The sequence below is a fragment of the Calliopsis andreniformis genome, unplaced genomic scaffold (assembly GCF_051401765.1).
Source record: "Calliopsis andreniformis isolate RMS-2024a unplaced genomic scaffold, iyCalAndr_principal scaffold0022, whole genome shotgun sequence".
Classification (NCBI taxonomy): Eukaryota; Metazoa; Arthropoda; class Insecta; order Hymenoptera; family Andrenidae; genus Calliopsis; species Calliopsis andreniformis.
The window spans coordinates 12714684-12730273 of record NW_027480432.1 but is presented as its reverse complement, the minus strand read 5'-3'; the positions used below and the strand labels follow the sequence as shown (position 1 = coordinate 12730273).

The window sequence follows — 15590 nt, the reverse complement described above, 5'->3', positions numbered from 1 at the left end:
AAACATATGGAATGGAAGATTGCAAGCCCATTGCGACACCGCTAGAACTAAACTTCGAATTACCAAATAATCCTCCGACAGATAAAGTTGGAAACCGAGTGTAAAAGGCTGATTGGATATTTGATGTACGCCATGTTAGGAACGAGACCAGACTTATGTGCCACAGTAGGCATATTAAGTCGGTATCAGAAGAACGCTAATCAAGAATTGTTCAAAGCGCTCAAGAGAGTTCTACGATATATAAAAGGCACGCTGAACTTAAGAATGATTTATACCAAAGATGAAACAAGTCAAATAATCCAGGGATATGTTGATTCCGATTGGGCAAGAGATAAATCAGATTGGAAATCAACTACTGGTTACATAATCAAAGTATTTAACAATGCAGTATCCTGGTCATCAAGAAAACAGTCAACGGTAGCACTGTCTTCATGCGAGGCCGAGTACGTAGCGTTGGCGTCAGCAGCGGCTGAAGAACGTTGGATAGAGTCAGTTTTAAAGGATCTAAAAATTGAAACAACCGGAGGAATACTATTGTTGGAAGATATTCAGTCAGCAATAAAAATCACCCAAACAGACGGGAATCCAAAACGTCTGAAGCACATAGATGTAAAACACCATTATATCAAACAACTAGTTGGAGAAGGTAGTATTAAAGTAAAGTATCTACCAAGCGAAGAACAAGTTGCTGACATTTTAACAAAGCCAGTATCAAGACAAAAACTGGAGAAACTTCGCTTGGGAACAGGGTTGCGGTTCTGCTAGGTACTAACCTAATATATTGACTAGACATCAATCTTCATTTATAGATTTATTTAACTTTATTTTTTTGTCGAAGGGGAGTGTTAGAGTAGCAATAAAAATATGTAAGTTTAGTTTTCTGTACACTTGGCGGCGCTGCCGAGCCTGGGGGTTCACCCATCTTGTCTTAGTTTTCCGCGTTCTTGAGGTGCTTATTAATTCTAATATATATGTATTCATGCCGGACCATGCTACGCATGCAATAAAGTGGCTTGTTTGAAACTGTGTAATCTAGCTTCTTAAGTGCCATCCCTACCCTTTGAGTGATATGGACACATGTATGCGTCCAGCGAAAGCTATTTGTGTAGACTAAGGACGCGAAGTGTACCGTCTACGCGGATTGCTTCTGCCGGGAGTATTCAGTACTCAAAACGTTAATAAGAATGACAAGAATAGTAAGGTAAAGTAAGCACGTGAACAACACATGGTGCTAGCAGGAGACGCGTGCTCGACCGTTGTTCGTCGGTCGGCTCGTTCGCCCTCTGTAGTTCCCCGTTTGCCGCTAGTTTCACAGAATGTTTGAGGCGAGAAAACTTTTTCCCCAATTTCTGCCCTTCTGAGGAAAGAAATTTCACGAAAAAGAAATTATTTCAATAAATAAAAAAAAAACTTCGAGTTACCACTTTAGGTATATTTTCGTTCGTGGATCAAACATTACCCCTCTAGGGACTATTCGGCGACGGAAGGTCCTCCGTTCTTCCTCCTTTCCAGGTGAAGTGAGATATGCTTTTTTTGCGTTCTCTGCCTGACTTACAACTGGACTTACTGAAATTTGTGTTGTTTCTCTCCTTCCCTAAGCCGTTATCAGTTCGTGATTCACAATAATGAAGTTCGGTAATGTTACTTCCGTTTCTAAAATTCCCGAACCTCTCCAAATGTGGTTAGCGTGTCGCTTAACCAATCGACTGTACTGGAGTCTTATGTCATATTTATGATAAGTTACTCTTCGTTTCAGAACATAACGCTAACTTTGAAGCATTATTACTGCAAAACGAAAGCAGATCGGACACTATGTTATAAGACATTTTGTGATCTAATTAGGATTAAACCCAATATACCCCTTAAAATATTGCATATAGATCAAATGGATATTGTGTATTGTGTATAGATAACTTCACTGTATCAATTTACCCTTTTTCAACTTACCTCGGTTCTCTGGAACCATTTCTAACAAAGTTTTAAATTGTATAAATCATATTTTTATGTTATTTCGTTAACTACGAATTACCTTATGAATTACGTCACATTTAGTATCGCGTTGATGGGGAAAAGGATAACGGATCGATTGGTCTTACTTTTTTGAGAATTCAAAATTTTGATGTCCTTTATCTGTTGTGGTCTCTTTTAAGCGTTGAACACTTCTCGTAAAGTACAGGGTGATTCTCTCGCCAGTAGACTCAAGGGCAGCATCATCGCCTAAACACTGAGGTAGTAACACTGTAACTATACAATGTGATCTGTCAGCAAACTTCCATTTTCATTTCGCTTATACACGTACATAGGCATTTCCATAGGGACGAAATCAGCCACTTACAGTCAGTCCTAGAAGTATTCGTACCCCTATGAGAGAAATTTGTTGAAATCAAGTTATACATGTAACATTTCGCAATAGACTTTTTATTATAATTGAACACGTGTAAAGTTTATTTATATCAAGTTATAACAAAATTGATTAACTTGTGGCGTGTAACAGCCAACTCGCCCTTGCTTCGATGAATTCGTTGTTAGTGTATATTTGTCTTTAGTTTTCGTAACTTTCTCTTTCCTAGTTTTCCTGACTTATTTACGATTTTCTGTCTTTTCTTTCGATTTCTACGCTCTTGTTACATACGGAGAATATTTTCCAACTACTCTCCCAAATATTCAAGTCTCTGCCTGTTAAGAGAAAACGCCCTAGCACTTTCGTTTTTTCGTTATCTTAATGTAACCGCGACTCCGAGTAGCTGGGTAGCAACCACGACGCTGTACCAACCGTGAGAAATTTCCTTATATGGAAATTTCTAACGAACCCCCACTCATTTTTCGGCCTATATAAACTCAGAGATTTTAGCCCTAACGGGTTCAGAACAGTACCGTCACGTTGATAGTCAAGTTCGTCAGAGTTGATTGCTGTCCAGTTAGATCGGGCTAAAGTTCCCTTTCGAGTCTACAGTTAACCTCATAGAATCCTCTAGTCGGCATAAATTCTATCTGGCAATTCCTACGACCACTCTGTAAGACCCCGCATCGCCAGTGCGTTAACACCGTGCATTAAAATCATACACTTTACGCGACAACACTACACTGTACACTTGTACGTAAAGATTGATTTTAGAATATATTTAAGTATTCATTGTAATTTTGCATAGATTGCTTACAAACCTATAACTACCTTAAGCGATCCCATTCGAAGTTGACAGATCCACCACGATACAGCTTAACCGCTCAAGTTGTATCAATTAATAATTAAAAAGTTACGAGGCTCACTAACATTTCCTGCGGCTCTCTGATCTTACATCAGTTTCATCCGCATACCCTTACTTCCAAAGAAACTGCGTTCAACCTAGTGGCTCCTCGATTTATTCGAGTTCGTCCACGAAAGCTAACCTATTATCCTGTAGCTAACTGATTTTTACATCAGTTTCGTCGACTTCCTACAGCTACCTGATACCAGGTTCGTCTGTACATTATCCAACTTCCTTACAGCACCCTGATTTCGTATCAGGCTCGTCTGTTCGAATTCGCCAACCTCCTTAACAGCACCTCAATTTAATTTGAGTTCGTCTGTAAAACTGATCCTAGTGACTCCCTGATTTCGCATCAGGTACGTTCACAAACTCACTCTCCTGCGGCTGACTGATCACCGATCAGTTTCGTCCGTAAGCACACCTATCCTTAGAAGCTCCCTGATTTTACATCAGGTTCGTCCACGTCTACAATAATCCCAACGGCTCACTGATCTCGCATCAGTTTCGTCCGTGTACCAACCAACACATCAACCACTATATTCATTGGAAATATACCTATTCTCGACGGTATCTCGCGCTGCTCGCCTCCCGTCTCGTAACACTCTCAAGGGTTCGTCCAGGCCTGTTCATCATCAAGCACATTTGGTGACCAGACCAGAGCGACCTTAAGGACTGTTTCTTTTCTTCAACTTTCTCTCCGGTTTTCTCTCTTTTCCATTTTCCTTCTTCGTTTTTTCTACTATCGCTATCTTTCTTTTCGTGTAGTATTTAAGTGCGGAATATTCTAAGCGTGGGACACTTAGTCCGGAGCAGCCGAGTCGGAACGTTTAAGGATTCCTGTAGCTATTATCTGAGTGTTACAATAAAATAATTGAGAGCGAAATTAGTTTGGAATCCTTTTATATTATTCGCCTCAAACTAATAACTAAAATATATTGATTGTACTCTATATAATACGTAATAACAGTCCACAAAAGTATTCGTACCGGCGTACATTTTGTCAAAAGATCGTTTAGTATTATAGTAGCTTTAGTACTTTGTACTAATTTTTTAGTATTTCGTCGGTCTACCTTCATGCCTTATTACATCATTTAATCGTTTTTGCATACTTTCTACCAGTTTTAAAGTAATACTTCAATTAAAACCTTTGAAGTTCAATACTACTCCAAACTTTCAAAGTTTTTTCTTTTAGCATTTGTTTATTGGAAAGTTTATGTTTGCGTAATCTTTTATCTATTTCCACCCATAAATTTTCTATAAGATTTGTATCCGGACTCTAAGGAGGTGCACGTAAAAAATGGGGAACGTGGTAAAGTGTGAACAATCTGAACAATATGTTTCGGGTCGTTGTCATATTAGAAATAATAGTCATCTCAGACCCAGCTTAATCGCACTTGATTGCAGATTTTCTTCTAGAATATTTTTTTATATTTTATTTTACCCAGGATTCCGTTGATAAAGACAAGATTGCCTACTCCGGATGCTGCTATGCAATCCCAAACCATCACGGAGCTTCCGCCGTGCTTTACAGTCGGTTGTAAATTTTTTACTTCTAGTCCTCTATTAGGTTTTCTTCAAACTTTTCCTCTTCCCACACATCTAAAGATTAAATTTCGAGTCGTCTGAGAAAATAACTGTTTTCCAAAAGGTATTATTTTAAATTCTGTACTTCTTCGCAAATGCTAATCTCTTTATTATATTAATTTGATTAATGAAGGGCGTTTTTGTCAGTGTTCGACTATGAAAATTTTTACTTTTCAATAGTCTTCGACAAGTTTCAGCAGACACCTTCTTATTGAACATATCGTTACATATTGTAGTTAACTTAGGTGTACTAATTCGAGGATTCTTTTGCACTTTACATAGTATAGTCTTTCCTTTTTGAACGGCTAAAGTCTGTGGTCTTTCAGCACATTCGTAATTTAACAAACTATCACTTGCTTTGAATTGCTGAATATGCTGATAGGCTGAATTGGATAGTCGATTTACTTCTACCAATTACTTTCGCAATCTCAACATAACTTTTACCCTCTTGATGTAATTTAAAAATTATTTGACGTTCTTCTAGAGTAGTCTCGGACTTCTTTCGACTCGTTTCTGATTATTGAATTTTATTTCGATACAGTTTCGAACTAGACTAGTTTGTTTACACTCATTCAACCGACTGTGAACTATGGAAATCATTTTCGATGTGAAACGACTATGTAAATAAAACAAAATTGACTCTGCTAAGAATAGTGTGAATACTTTTATGGACTGTTATTATGTACTATGTAAATAAAATCAACATATTTTTGTCATTAGTTAATGAATTTTGTTATAATTTGGTATAAATAAACTTTATAATTAAAGTTATGTGTTCATTTATAATAAAAAATGTTCATTTATAATTTCAACAAATTTCTCTCATAAGCAGTGAAAAGTATGAATACTTATGGGATTGACTATGTGTACCCGTGAAAGACCTCTCGACAGATCACGTACAGAAATATGGAACTACCGCCAGTGTTTAGACGGCGGTATTGTCTTTGAGTCTACTGGGGATAAAATCAACCTGTATATTACAGCCTATGTCCAGATATGATGATAATTTCCGTTAGCCTAGTGGGTCAAACTAGACCCAGTATAGTTTACACATAATTAGTTTTTAATTGAATACATTCAATGTAGTTGACGTGAACGGATGCGCCGTGAGAATTCCTGTTCTAGGGTGGCTGACACGTGCGTCCGCGTTGAAAGTTCTTTTTAAACAATTGTTGCAACCAGAGTAGACCCTCAATTTTTGACGCTGTGTTGAATGTGTTAGTGTGTATAACGTAAATATTACTTCTAATTACTCTCTAATTAAAACTTATCCTTTTACAGCATTCTCATGTCCTCGAAGACCAGACATAGGACGTGAAGGCAGAACAATCATGTTAAAAGCTAATCATTTTCAAATTACAATGCCACGTGGCTATGTACATCATTATGACATTAATATTCAACCGGATAAATGTCCCCGTAAAGTTAATAGAGAAATTATAGAAACAATGGTTCACGCTTATAGTAAAATATTTGGAACTCTTAAACCTGTGTTTGATGGCAGAAATAATTTATATACGAGAGATCCCTTGCCTATTGGTACTGACAAAATAGAATTAGAGGTAAGTATGGAAATATAAATATAGATTTGATGTTTATTTGTTATTTGTAATACAGTTTTCTTTCTTTGTAGGTAACACTGCCTGGTGAGGGTAAAGACAGAGTTTTCAGAGTGGTGATAAAATGGTTGGCTCAAGTTTCGTTATTTGCTTTAGAAGAAGCTCTAGAAGGGCGTACCAGACAAATTCCATATGATGCTATACTTGCTTTGGATGTTGTAATGAGGCACTTACCGTCTATGACGTATACTCCAGTAGGTAGATCATTCTTCAGTACCCCGGATGGATATTATCACCCATTAGGTGGTGGCAGAGAAGTTTGGTTTGGCTTTCATCAGTCTGTTAGACCATCACAATGGAAAATGATGCTAAACATTGATGGTAAGTAACATTTTATTACTATACATTTATTTCATTAATATAGTTTTAATTAGATAATTGTAATATATTTGGCCTGTATTACAGTTTCTGCAACTGCATTTTACAAAGCACAGCCTGTTATAGAATTTATGTGTGAAGTGTTAGATATGCGAGATATAAATGAACAAAGGAAGCCTCTGACAGATTCCCAAAGAGTTAAGTTTACGAAAGAAATTAAAGGGCTTAAGATTGAAATCACCCACTGTGGAACAATGAGACGAAAATATAGAGTGTGCAATGTTACACGTAAACCTGCTCAAATGCAGTCGTAAGTATATATCACTAGAATCATATGATGCGCTTTAGGTAGTAAGGGAGTACTCAAGAAAGATCTATTCAGAGAAAAGCGCGCTTTAAGCATTTTCTATAAGGGCGAACTCGACAAAAAGTTCTGCCTGTATCTCTGTATATCAGCTATTTTTTCGTCTATTTTTAATGTGTTTGTTAGTTAAATATTTCTTTCACGTTTTATCTAAAATATATGAGCAATCTAGGAGCGGATTAGCCTAAAGGGAGAGGACAAGTTCGATAGAGTGGAGTCACCCTTACTACTATAACAACTTAAACGAATTTTTCTTTCTCTATAAAACTTTAATTTATGAAAAGAAGCGCAAAATTCATAAAGCAAATCTATAGAAATGTATGTTGACTGCAATAGATTAATTTAATAAAATAAACAATTTTTTATCCTATATTGTGTTCATCTTTAGTACCACAGATGCCTCATTCTTTTACATGTATGTAAAATTTATTTAAAATTTTAGATTTCCATTACAACTGGAAAATGGTCAAACAGTTGAATGCACTGTTGCAAAATATTTCCTAGATAAATACAAAATGAAGTTACGTTATCCACACCTTCCTTGCCTACAAGTAGGACAAGAACATAAACACACATATCTACCACTGGAGGTTTGTATAGTGTAAAATTTCTCATATTATGTATGTTAAGTATAGTATACAGTTCGTTAGTACATTAAATATGCTCGACGACATGTATCAGAAATTTAAAGGAGTAATTCCTCAGGGTATTAAATTTTACAATATACTTCAGATTCATAAAAATCGGTGAAGTGGCCCTTTTTTCTTATTCATGTACTACCGTCAGTTTTACACAATTTTTTAATTGTTATACAGGGTGAGTTACACAAAATGTAGTAAGTTGTTTTCCCCCAAACTATTGCAGATATTTATACGAACCTTTTTTTATTATATGGGGCAAGGGAAATAATTCAAAGAAATATTTAAATTGGTTTTGTGTGACGTATACTCTATACAATAAGATTGATTTTTTAAGTATTTACTCGCACGTGCCTCTATCTTTATAGGGAAAATGTAAAGTACTTGAGGGCTAGTCAAGACCACTATTAAATAAAAAGCAGTTACAGTATTTCAGTTACATTTGTTTATGATATCTTTATATTCCTTATTTACAATTATTTCAGTTAGGAAGTGCTCGAAGTGTTGGCCAGCAACTTTTAAGCATTTTATAATGCAATAGCAAAATAATAGTCTAATCCTATTTAACCAGCAGAAGTTTGGCGTGTCCTAATTTTCCTACCATTTGATGTGCCAAGAACTGATGACTAAAATACCATAACTGCTTTTTATTTAACAGTAATCTTGATTAGCCCTGAGTGTCTTTAGAATACTCAACCTATAAGAGTATATGAGTATGTAAGTATAATGATAAAAATACTGATCTTAATGAATAAAGTATACAATGCACAAGAAATTTGAAATATCTCGCAAAGTATTAATTTTTCGAACATTCTATCCTGAATTTTATGCGTCGGATATTGCAAAAATTTAATCTGCATGACAAAACATACATGGTTCTATTTATGAAAAAATAACAAATACATACTCGTTGTATTCATAGAAGCCAATCTTCTAAAATTAGTTGCGCTGTAAATGATTAACCTCTTTGTCTCATAAAATAATAATTTTTTCTCGGATTCTATAGTGTTATTAGAAATAGGATAGAGTAGCACTTGACGTGCGCCACAACTTGTACGAGGCCCCAAGACTCGGAACCAGTTGCTCTGTTTCAGAAAGGAAACGTTCGCAATCAGCGAAACTGCCCAACTATGGAGAAAAGCAGTATCTATTAAAAATATTTTACTGTTATTTTGCACTAATATGCAAAAAAACTCAATTCAACATTTTTCTATAGTTACTGCTTTTCATCATAGTTTGGCGGAAAAGCCGTGAGATTTCTTTTACAAATCTCCATTGATCCAAACATATAGAATCCATTTTGGATAGCCGTGACGCCTAACTTGCTTTTTATTACAGCTTTTTGTCTATTGTTTAATTAAGTATTTTCTCATTATTAGATATTTCGTTTCTTTGTTTATAGAGGGTGTATTAGAAAATGTAGAACATTTTTAGAAGGCAAATTCTAGACACGAAGCTAATGAAAAAAATTCATGTGCACATATGTTCGAAAACGCTTATTTTTTTAGTTACAAACTACTTTACATTGCGTATGGTGTGATATGTTTTTTAAGATCTATAACAGTGTGTCACACATTCAAGGGGTCAGAGTATCTTTGGTCCTACTAGGACCTTAAAGGGGGTAGCATACCGTGCATGCAAGAAATGAGGCAGTGATTTGGCAATATAAAAAGGCATGTGTCACTAAAAATCTATGCATTTTCAGATATACGTGAATATGAATTTCATTGTCTTTGCACATACAACCTATTTTTCAAAAAAATTCTATCTTTTTCTTACTTTAATGAGATTTGAGCAAGCGTTTTATGCAACACAAAATAGCGTATAATTGAAAAACTAGACGTTTCTGAACATATATACACATTTACGTATGTAGAATCTACCTTACAAAAATGTAACACATTTTCCGATACAGTATATATTGCAACGTTTTAAATGCACCTACATGTGTGGGTGATCCTAAAATTCGATCTTTTAAAGTAGTTTTATAATACTGATCGCGTTGCACAAATATAATAGTGGAAATATTTTCGTGTAAGAGTGATTGTGCATCCTGAAAATTCGCATATACGGCGTTGTTACGTAATGAAACTACCTTTAAGTACACTTGTCGCCCGTTATCTTTGAATCACCCATTTGTTATACGCACGTACATATTTGGAAGTGTTTGATACTTGTCGTCGATCATCCCGTATATTGCATAGTCTGTGCCTATATCGTGTGTTATACATTTGCTGTTATTACAAATACGAGGGCAGTCCACGCAACTGTTACAAGTAATAACTTTTTATTTCGAGGAAGGTACTAGAGTAAGTAAAAAAGTGTTAGGATAAAGTAGTGAAAAAATGATTACCTCACGAGATATTTAAACTCCTTTTCCATTACATTTTATAGATCCCTTTTTGATTATTTTCTTAACTGAATCAGGATAAATTCTGGTTATTGTTGTACAACAAAATATGTATCTGTTCTTTTACACAATTCCCTTTTTATCAGTTTTTTACAACTGTTCCTTCTTTGCAGAGAATGATGATCAAACTTTATCTTTATAAACGAAAAAATATATACAGGGTGTAAACAATATATGTGATAATATTTAAAAGGATGGTAAAGAAACCATAGGAACACAGAAGGTCCTTTGACATAACGTCCGATCAAACTTTATTTTGCAATAAGAATAATACCTACTATGTATACGCTAACATAACTATACCTACTATATGCTAAATTAACAATCAATTCTGTAATTTTTCAGATACATATATTTTGTTGTGTCCTTTTCAGTTTGATATGTATAGAGCTTTAAAAATTCTTGTTTTGCTTTACAAAAAATTGTAAAAGCTTTATAAGACTTAAACTGTAAGAAGTACAACAAAATGTATCAAGACTTCTGTTCTACGTTTTACCTTCAATGCATCTGCAAAATGGATATAGATTGGATATTATGTCATAAAACATTTTATGTACCATTTGAACTCTCCTATAGACTTATAGGAGTTTCAAAAACTTTTGAAATATTATCACGAATGTATATTACTTACATCCTGTGTTTTTAGTTAGAAGAATAATATATATAGTAATAAACTAATGTTATCTTGAAAATACAGTACTCTTTGAACTACTCATCTCTTTCCTTAACAATTATTTTCTTAATTACTCCGGAAAGAAGCTATAACTTGTAGTAATTGCGTGAGCCACTTTGCTGTACATATAATTAATGTAACTAATGAGACGAAATGGATGAATTTTACATTTGATTTTATGCGTTTTCAGTGCTACATAAATGATTAGTCTGGCAATATATTTATGGTAGTAATAAATAATATTTTTGTATTAGTTTTATATTATAATAGTAGATACTTTATTGATATAATAATAATGTTGTTAGGTCTGTAACATTGTTGCTGGGCAACGTTGTATCAAGAAATTGACTGACATGCAGACGTCTACTATGATAAAAGCCACAGCCCGCTCTGCTCCAGATCGTGAACGAGAGATAAATAATCTAGTTAGGAGAGCCGATTTTAATAATGACTCATATGTTCAAGAATTTGGTCTGACAATCTCAAATACTATGGTGGAAGTTAGGGGTCGTATTCTTGCTCCGCCCAAGCTACAGTATGGAGGGCGCGTAAGTTCCCTCAGTGGACAGGTGAGAGACTTCCAAGACAATCAGTCAGGTCTAGGCAAATCACAAATTTGCAGAGGCTCTTGTATTACGTGTAGAAACCATGTTTTTCTAGAAATACATTTTGCCAGCATTGCAGTTAGTTTTAGTAGAAATTCAAATATACAACGATAGTTTTGCTCATTTTGTAGCTGTTATCTATGTAGGCATACATATTTGTGTTCCTTTGCCAAATTGATGACCAATTGCAGTGTTTAAATGGTTAAATAATCAATCAAAACGTGTTTCAAATTTCTGTCCATGTTTACTAGTTGTCCTCTTCTTTTATATTTTTAGTCAAAAATTTCTTTACCTTAATTATTATTCAAGCAGAAAAGAGGATTCTATAGTTGTGTCTTTAAAGATTTTGCTCATATTTTGAGGATTGAATCTGTGAGTTATAGGATCACACTCTATAGCGTCATGTTGACGTTATTTTTTATGTTGACATTATAAAGCGCGGTGAATAACTGCACTGATAATGTATAGCTGTTGTCTAATCTGAAGATAGACGTTCGAAGTTCATGTCTTTATTCATTTTTCAATTGTCTATTTTAGATCATTCACAAATTCATATAATTTTCTTTGACAAGCATTGTATTGTTTTGTGCTTACTTATTATATATAAATTTAATAAGAGCACGATTTCTAGGTGTTCTAGGGTGTTCTATTACTAGGATTTTTAATGAAATGTAATTTAATACGTGTCTTAAGAAATTTTTTGTTAGATTTATTATTGGTAACATATGTAGTTGATATAAGTGTTAATTATGTTCGTACGTTTACAAAGCAACGCTGGTCATTATTATATTTATATAAAATTCACGTTGATACATTACAATATTTCGTGAAAAAAATGAGTGTGCAATTAAATTATTTACAATAATACGATAAAAGAGGGAAAAAGACTGAAGGAGTTTTGGAATTTTAATACATAATGTTTGATAAGCAAGTAGCTATTTTAAGATAAATGTCAACTGTTTGTAAACGTTGTGGATTTATATGAAATATTCTATATAATGTCTTTATATAATCTCAGATTCATCTATTAAAATTTGATCAAAATCGCTGAGGACACATCGGTAGGATCTCTTTGTTGGTCGAGTAGTATCTTGAATTTCTGTTTTATTATGGTTTATAATTGACTCTATATAATACAATACTGTTGAATAGATTAATAAGAAATCTAATCAATATTTACCGCTTTACAAATGAAATTTCTCCGATATCTTTATACATCGAAATATTTACAGACGTGGATCCCTTAGTTCAATAATTATAGCTAGTAAATTCTGCTAAAGGGGAACAGAAAAATCTTTGTACTTTTTTAATATGCAGGGTGTCCGAAAAAGTTGGGCCAAATTTATTCTACATGTTAGTGAGGTCGAGTAAGTAACAAAAATTTATATAAACCTATGTTCGAAAATGCTTTTTGGAAAAGTTATATGCGTTCAAAGATTTACGCGCAAAATTGTTCTTATAACTCATTATTCAGATTCATAGATAAATATAAATGATTTAAAATGTAGTTATTATTATTTGTAATATAGAAAGAAGATTCGAAAGAGTTTGATAAATAATTTGATGACTGGAAGTCTGCATTCTTGCAGAAGAAAACAATGTCGAACATTTATTATAACAGTCATAATTATTGATAAAAATCTTTGAACACATTTAGCTTTTCAATAAAAGGTTTTTGAGCGTAAATTTATATGAACTTTTTTAACTTAGTCAGCCTCATTAATACATAGTATAAGTTTGACGGCGACCTTTACGAACGCCTTGTGTAATCCTATACGTCGTGTACTATTATATTTCAATACTAAAAATCTAAATAATAGTAAGAAAATAATGGAGAAACTTGGGAAGACATTTAGTAATTACAGTAATTACTCGATGGAGTTCTTCAGCTCGGAGCATCAACTATGACTGGTAGTCTACTCCAGAGATCCTTCTGGAAATACTGCAAGTATTTCTAAGGCTGCCGAAAAGGCCCGATGTCGCTCGCGAATGGTTTCAAGACCAACTTCGGCAATGGAACGAGGAGTCGACGAAACTACTCTAAAGCCACTGCTCATGAAGTTGCGAACCGGCACAGGCGGGACCGCTTGCGAGCGATTTCGGGCATTATCGCTCATCCGCGTGCATATATAAATATAAGACCAATGATAAGAATAGTTATTAAGAAATGGAAAAAATCGATTTCTTATGTTTTTTTAAATGAAAATTACTTTAAATACGACATAATTTGGACTATCTATAAAAAAATTATTTCATGTTAGTGCACAAATATTAATCATTACTTAACTATTTGGATTGTTAACATACATTATGAGTAAACAATTTATAGTCGTGTTTTGCATACACTTAAGTACGGAATGATGACAACTTTGAAATCAGCATACCTTTTTTCTAGACTATTTATTTAACGTATTAATAAACTAAATGGTTAAGAAATAACATTTCCGCATGAACGTAAAATAATTATCATATAAACATAAAGATTAAGCGAATCAGTGAATGACAATACGTTTTGGACCACGTTATACATAGACAGAACAACTGACTTTTTCTTTTGTAAATCAATTTTTTATGTATTTTTCTTGTAAGGAGTCCAAATTATATTGTTATTTCCAACGAGAGAAAAAAGAGGTCGAATAATATTATTTGCGTAAAGGTCCAATAACAAATAGAGAACTTCATTTTCCAATTTCTTACTGACTACAATATCTATCTTTGACTTCTATTTTTTTGTCGTTCTCGAATGTCAAAATCAGTCGTGAAGGGTTACCACAAAAATGGTTTCATCAGCTTCAAATGTAATTTGAAACTTGAAACTGTTGCATATTTCGTACCTTTTTTCGGTAGTACGCATCAAACGTCACAAACAATATGTTTGCTTTGGAAGTACTATTTTAAAAATCATCTGAAGAATGTCATCAGCATTGACCATTTATGAAGAAAAATTCTCTTTGTATGTTTTTTGTTGCATATACATGGTATTACAGTAAGAATTAGCATCTTCATTATCCTTGAAACTATAAGAATAAGAGGCAAATTTTTCGATTTTTTTTTATGACATCCTATGTTTTTACGTTTATTATTTAGCTGACAATACCTCCAGGATCAATACAAACACATATAATACGAGGTCAGTCAATTATTTACATTTGCAGGTTGTCAGTCATGGCCTTCGCCATTAAAGCGGGCGATTTCAATAAACACACGTTTTACGTTCAGTTTTAATTTTTGGAAGCGAAACTCATTTCAAGATCATTTCAATCTACATATCTGTACGAATTTTAATATCAGTTATACGAAACAATAGAAAAATTGTGTACTAAAAAATATCGATGATTTTGAATCTTGAAAATTCCGAAAAAATTACCTTACAACAAGTATTCTTGGTAACATTTTGATCCCTTGATAAAGTTCAATTTGTATATAAAATTTTGTTATATCTTCAAAATAGAACCAGATATTTAGGCGGATTGCCCTATATAAACTAAGGTTTCCATGATTCAGGAACGTGGCTTTATTGGTAAATGGCACTGAACGAGAAAATATATTATTATTTTGTATTTCACACTAAGCTCCATGTACAAAATTCAATACGATTTGCGAGGTCCGTCTCACTCATTTCTTCATGGAGGTGAAATGATGTAATTGGAATTTATGAAAATGGAGAATACAAAATGCACTGGTTCTATTGATGTTACACTGAAGTGCAATTTGACATATCCTAGTATTTAGATATTCAGTTACAGTTTCGAAATTACGATATTCATTTTCTTTGTTCATTGCTCTCTTTTGGCGTCTGTTTATTATAAAATACAAGGGTGCCAGTTTATATCCATTTATCATAAATATTTGTTTAAATTAATTGTTGTTGGATGCGCTTCAATAAATTCTGAGACAATTCAAAGTAAATTTACTATGTCACGACTCTTGCACTACCTTCACTGATCTTGTGTTATAGATGTTTGTATTCACCCTGAGATCTGCTATCAGCCGATAAACGTAGAAATATGGAATGTCATTTAAAAAACACACGACAAAACTTTTCAAAACATTGATATAATTACATGATGATCCATTTAATACCACATAACTTTTATTCGAAACATTTTTCTCTTACTATTATAGTTTCAA

General features: G+C 33.7%; 1 protein-coding gene across 2 annotated transcripts in view; it reads left to right on the top strand.

Moving 5' to 3' along the window:
• Nucleotides 1-15590, top strand: part of Ago1 (protein argonaute-1) — a 125956-nt gene that overhangs the window by 48769 nt on the left and 61597 nt on the right. Inside the window, exons 3-7 of one of the 2 annotated variants that reach the window (XM_076390736.1) lie at nt 6114-6394; nt 6466-6772; nt 6857-7079; nt 7576-7723; nt 11160-11402. In XM_076390736.1, coding sequence (XP_076246851.1) covers nt 6114-6394; nt 6466-6772; nt 6857-7079; nt 7576-7723; nt 11160-11402 — 1202 coding nt within the window. Of the gene's footprint in view, nt 1-6113; nt 6395-6465; nt 6773-6856; nt 7080-7575; nt 7724-11159; nt 11424-15590 lie in introns of both variants that reach the window. The other variant, XM_076390734.1, reaches the window with a different exon arrangement.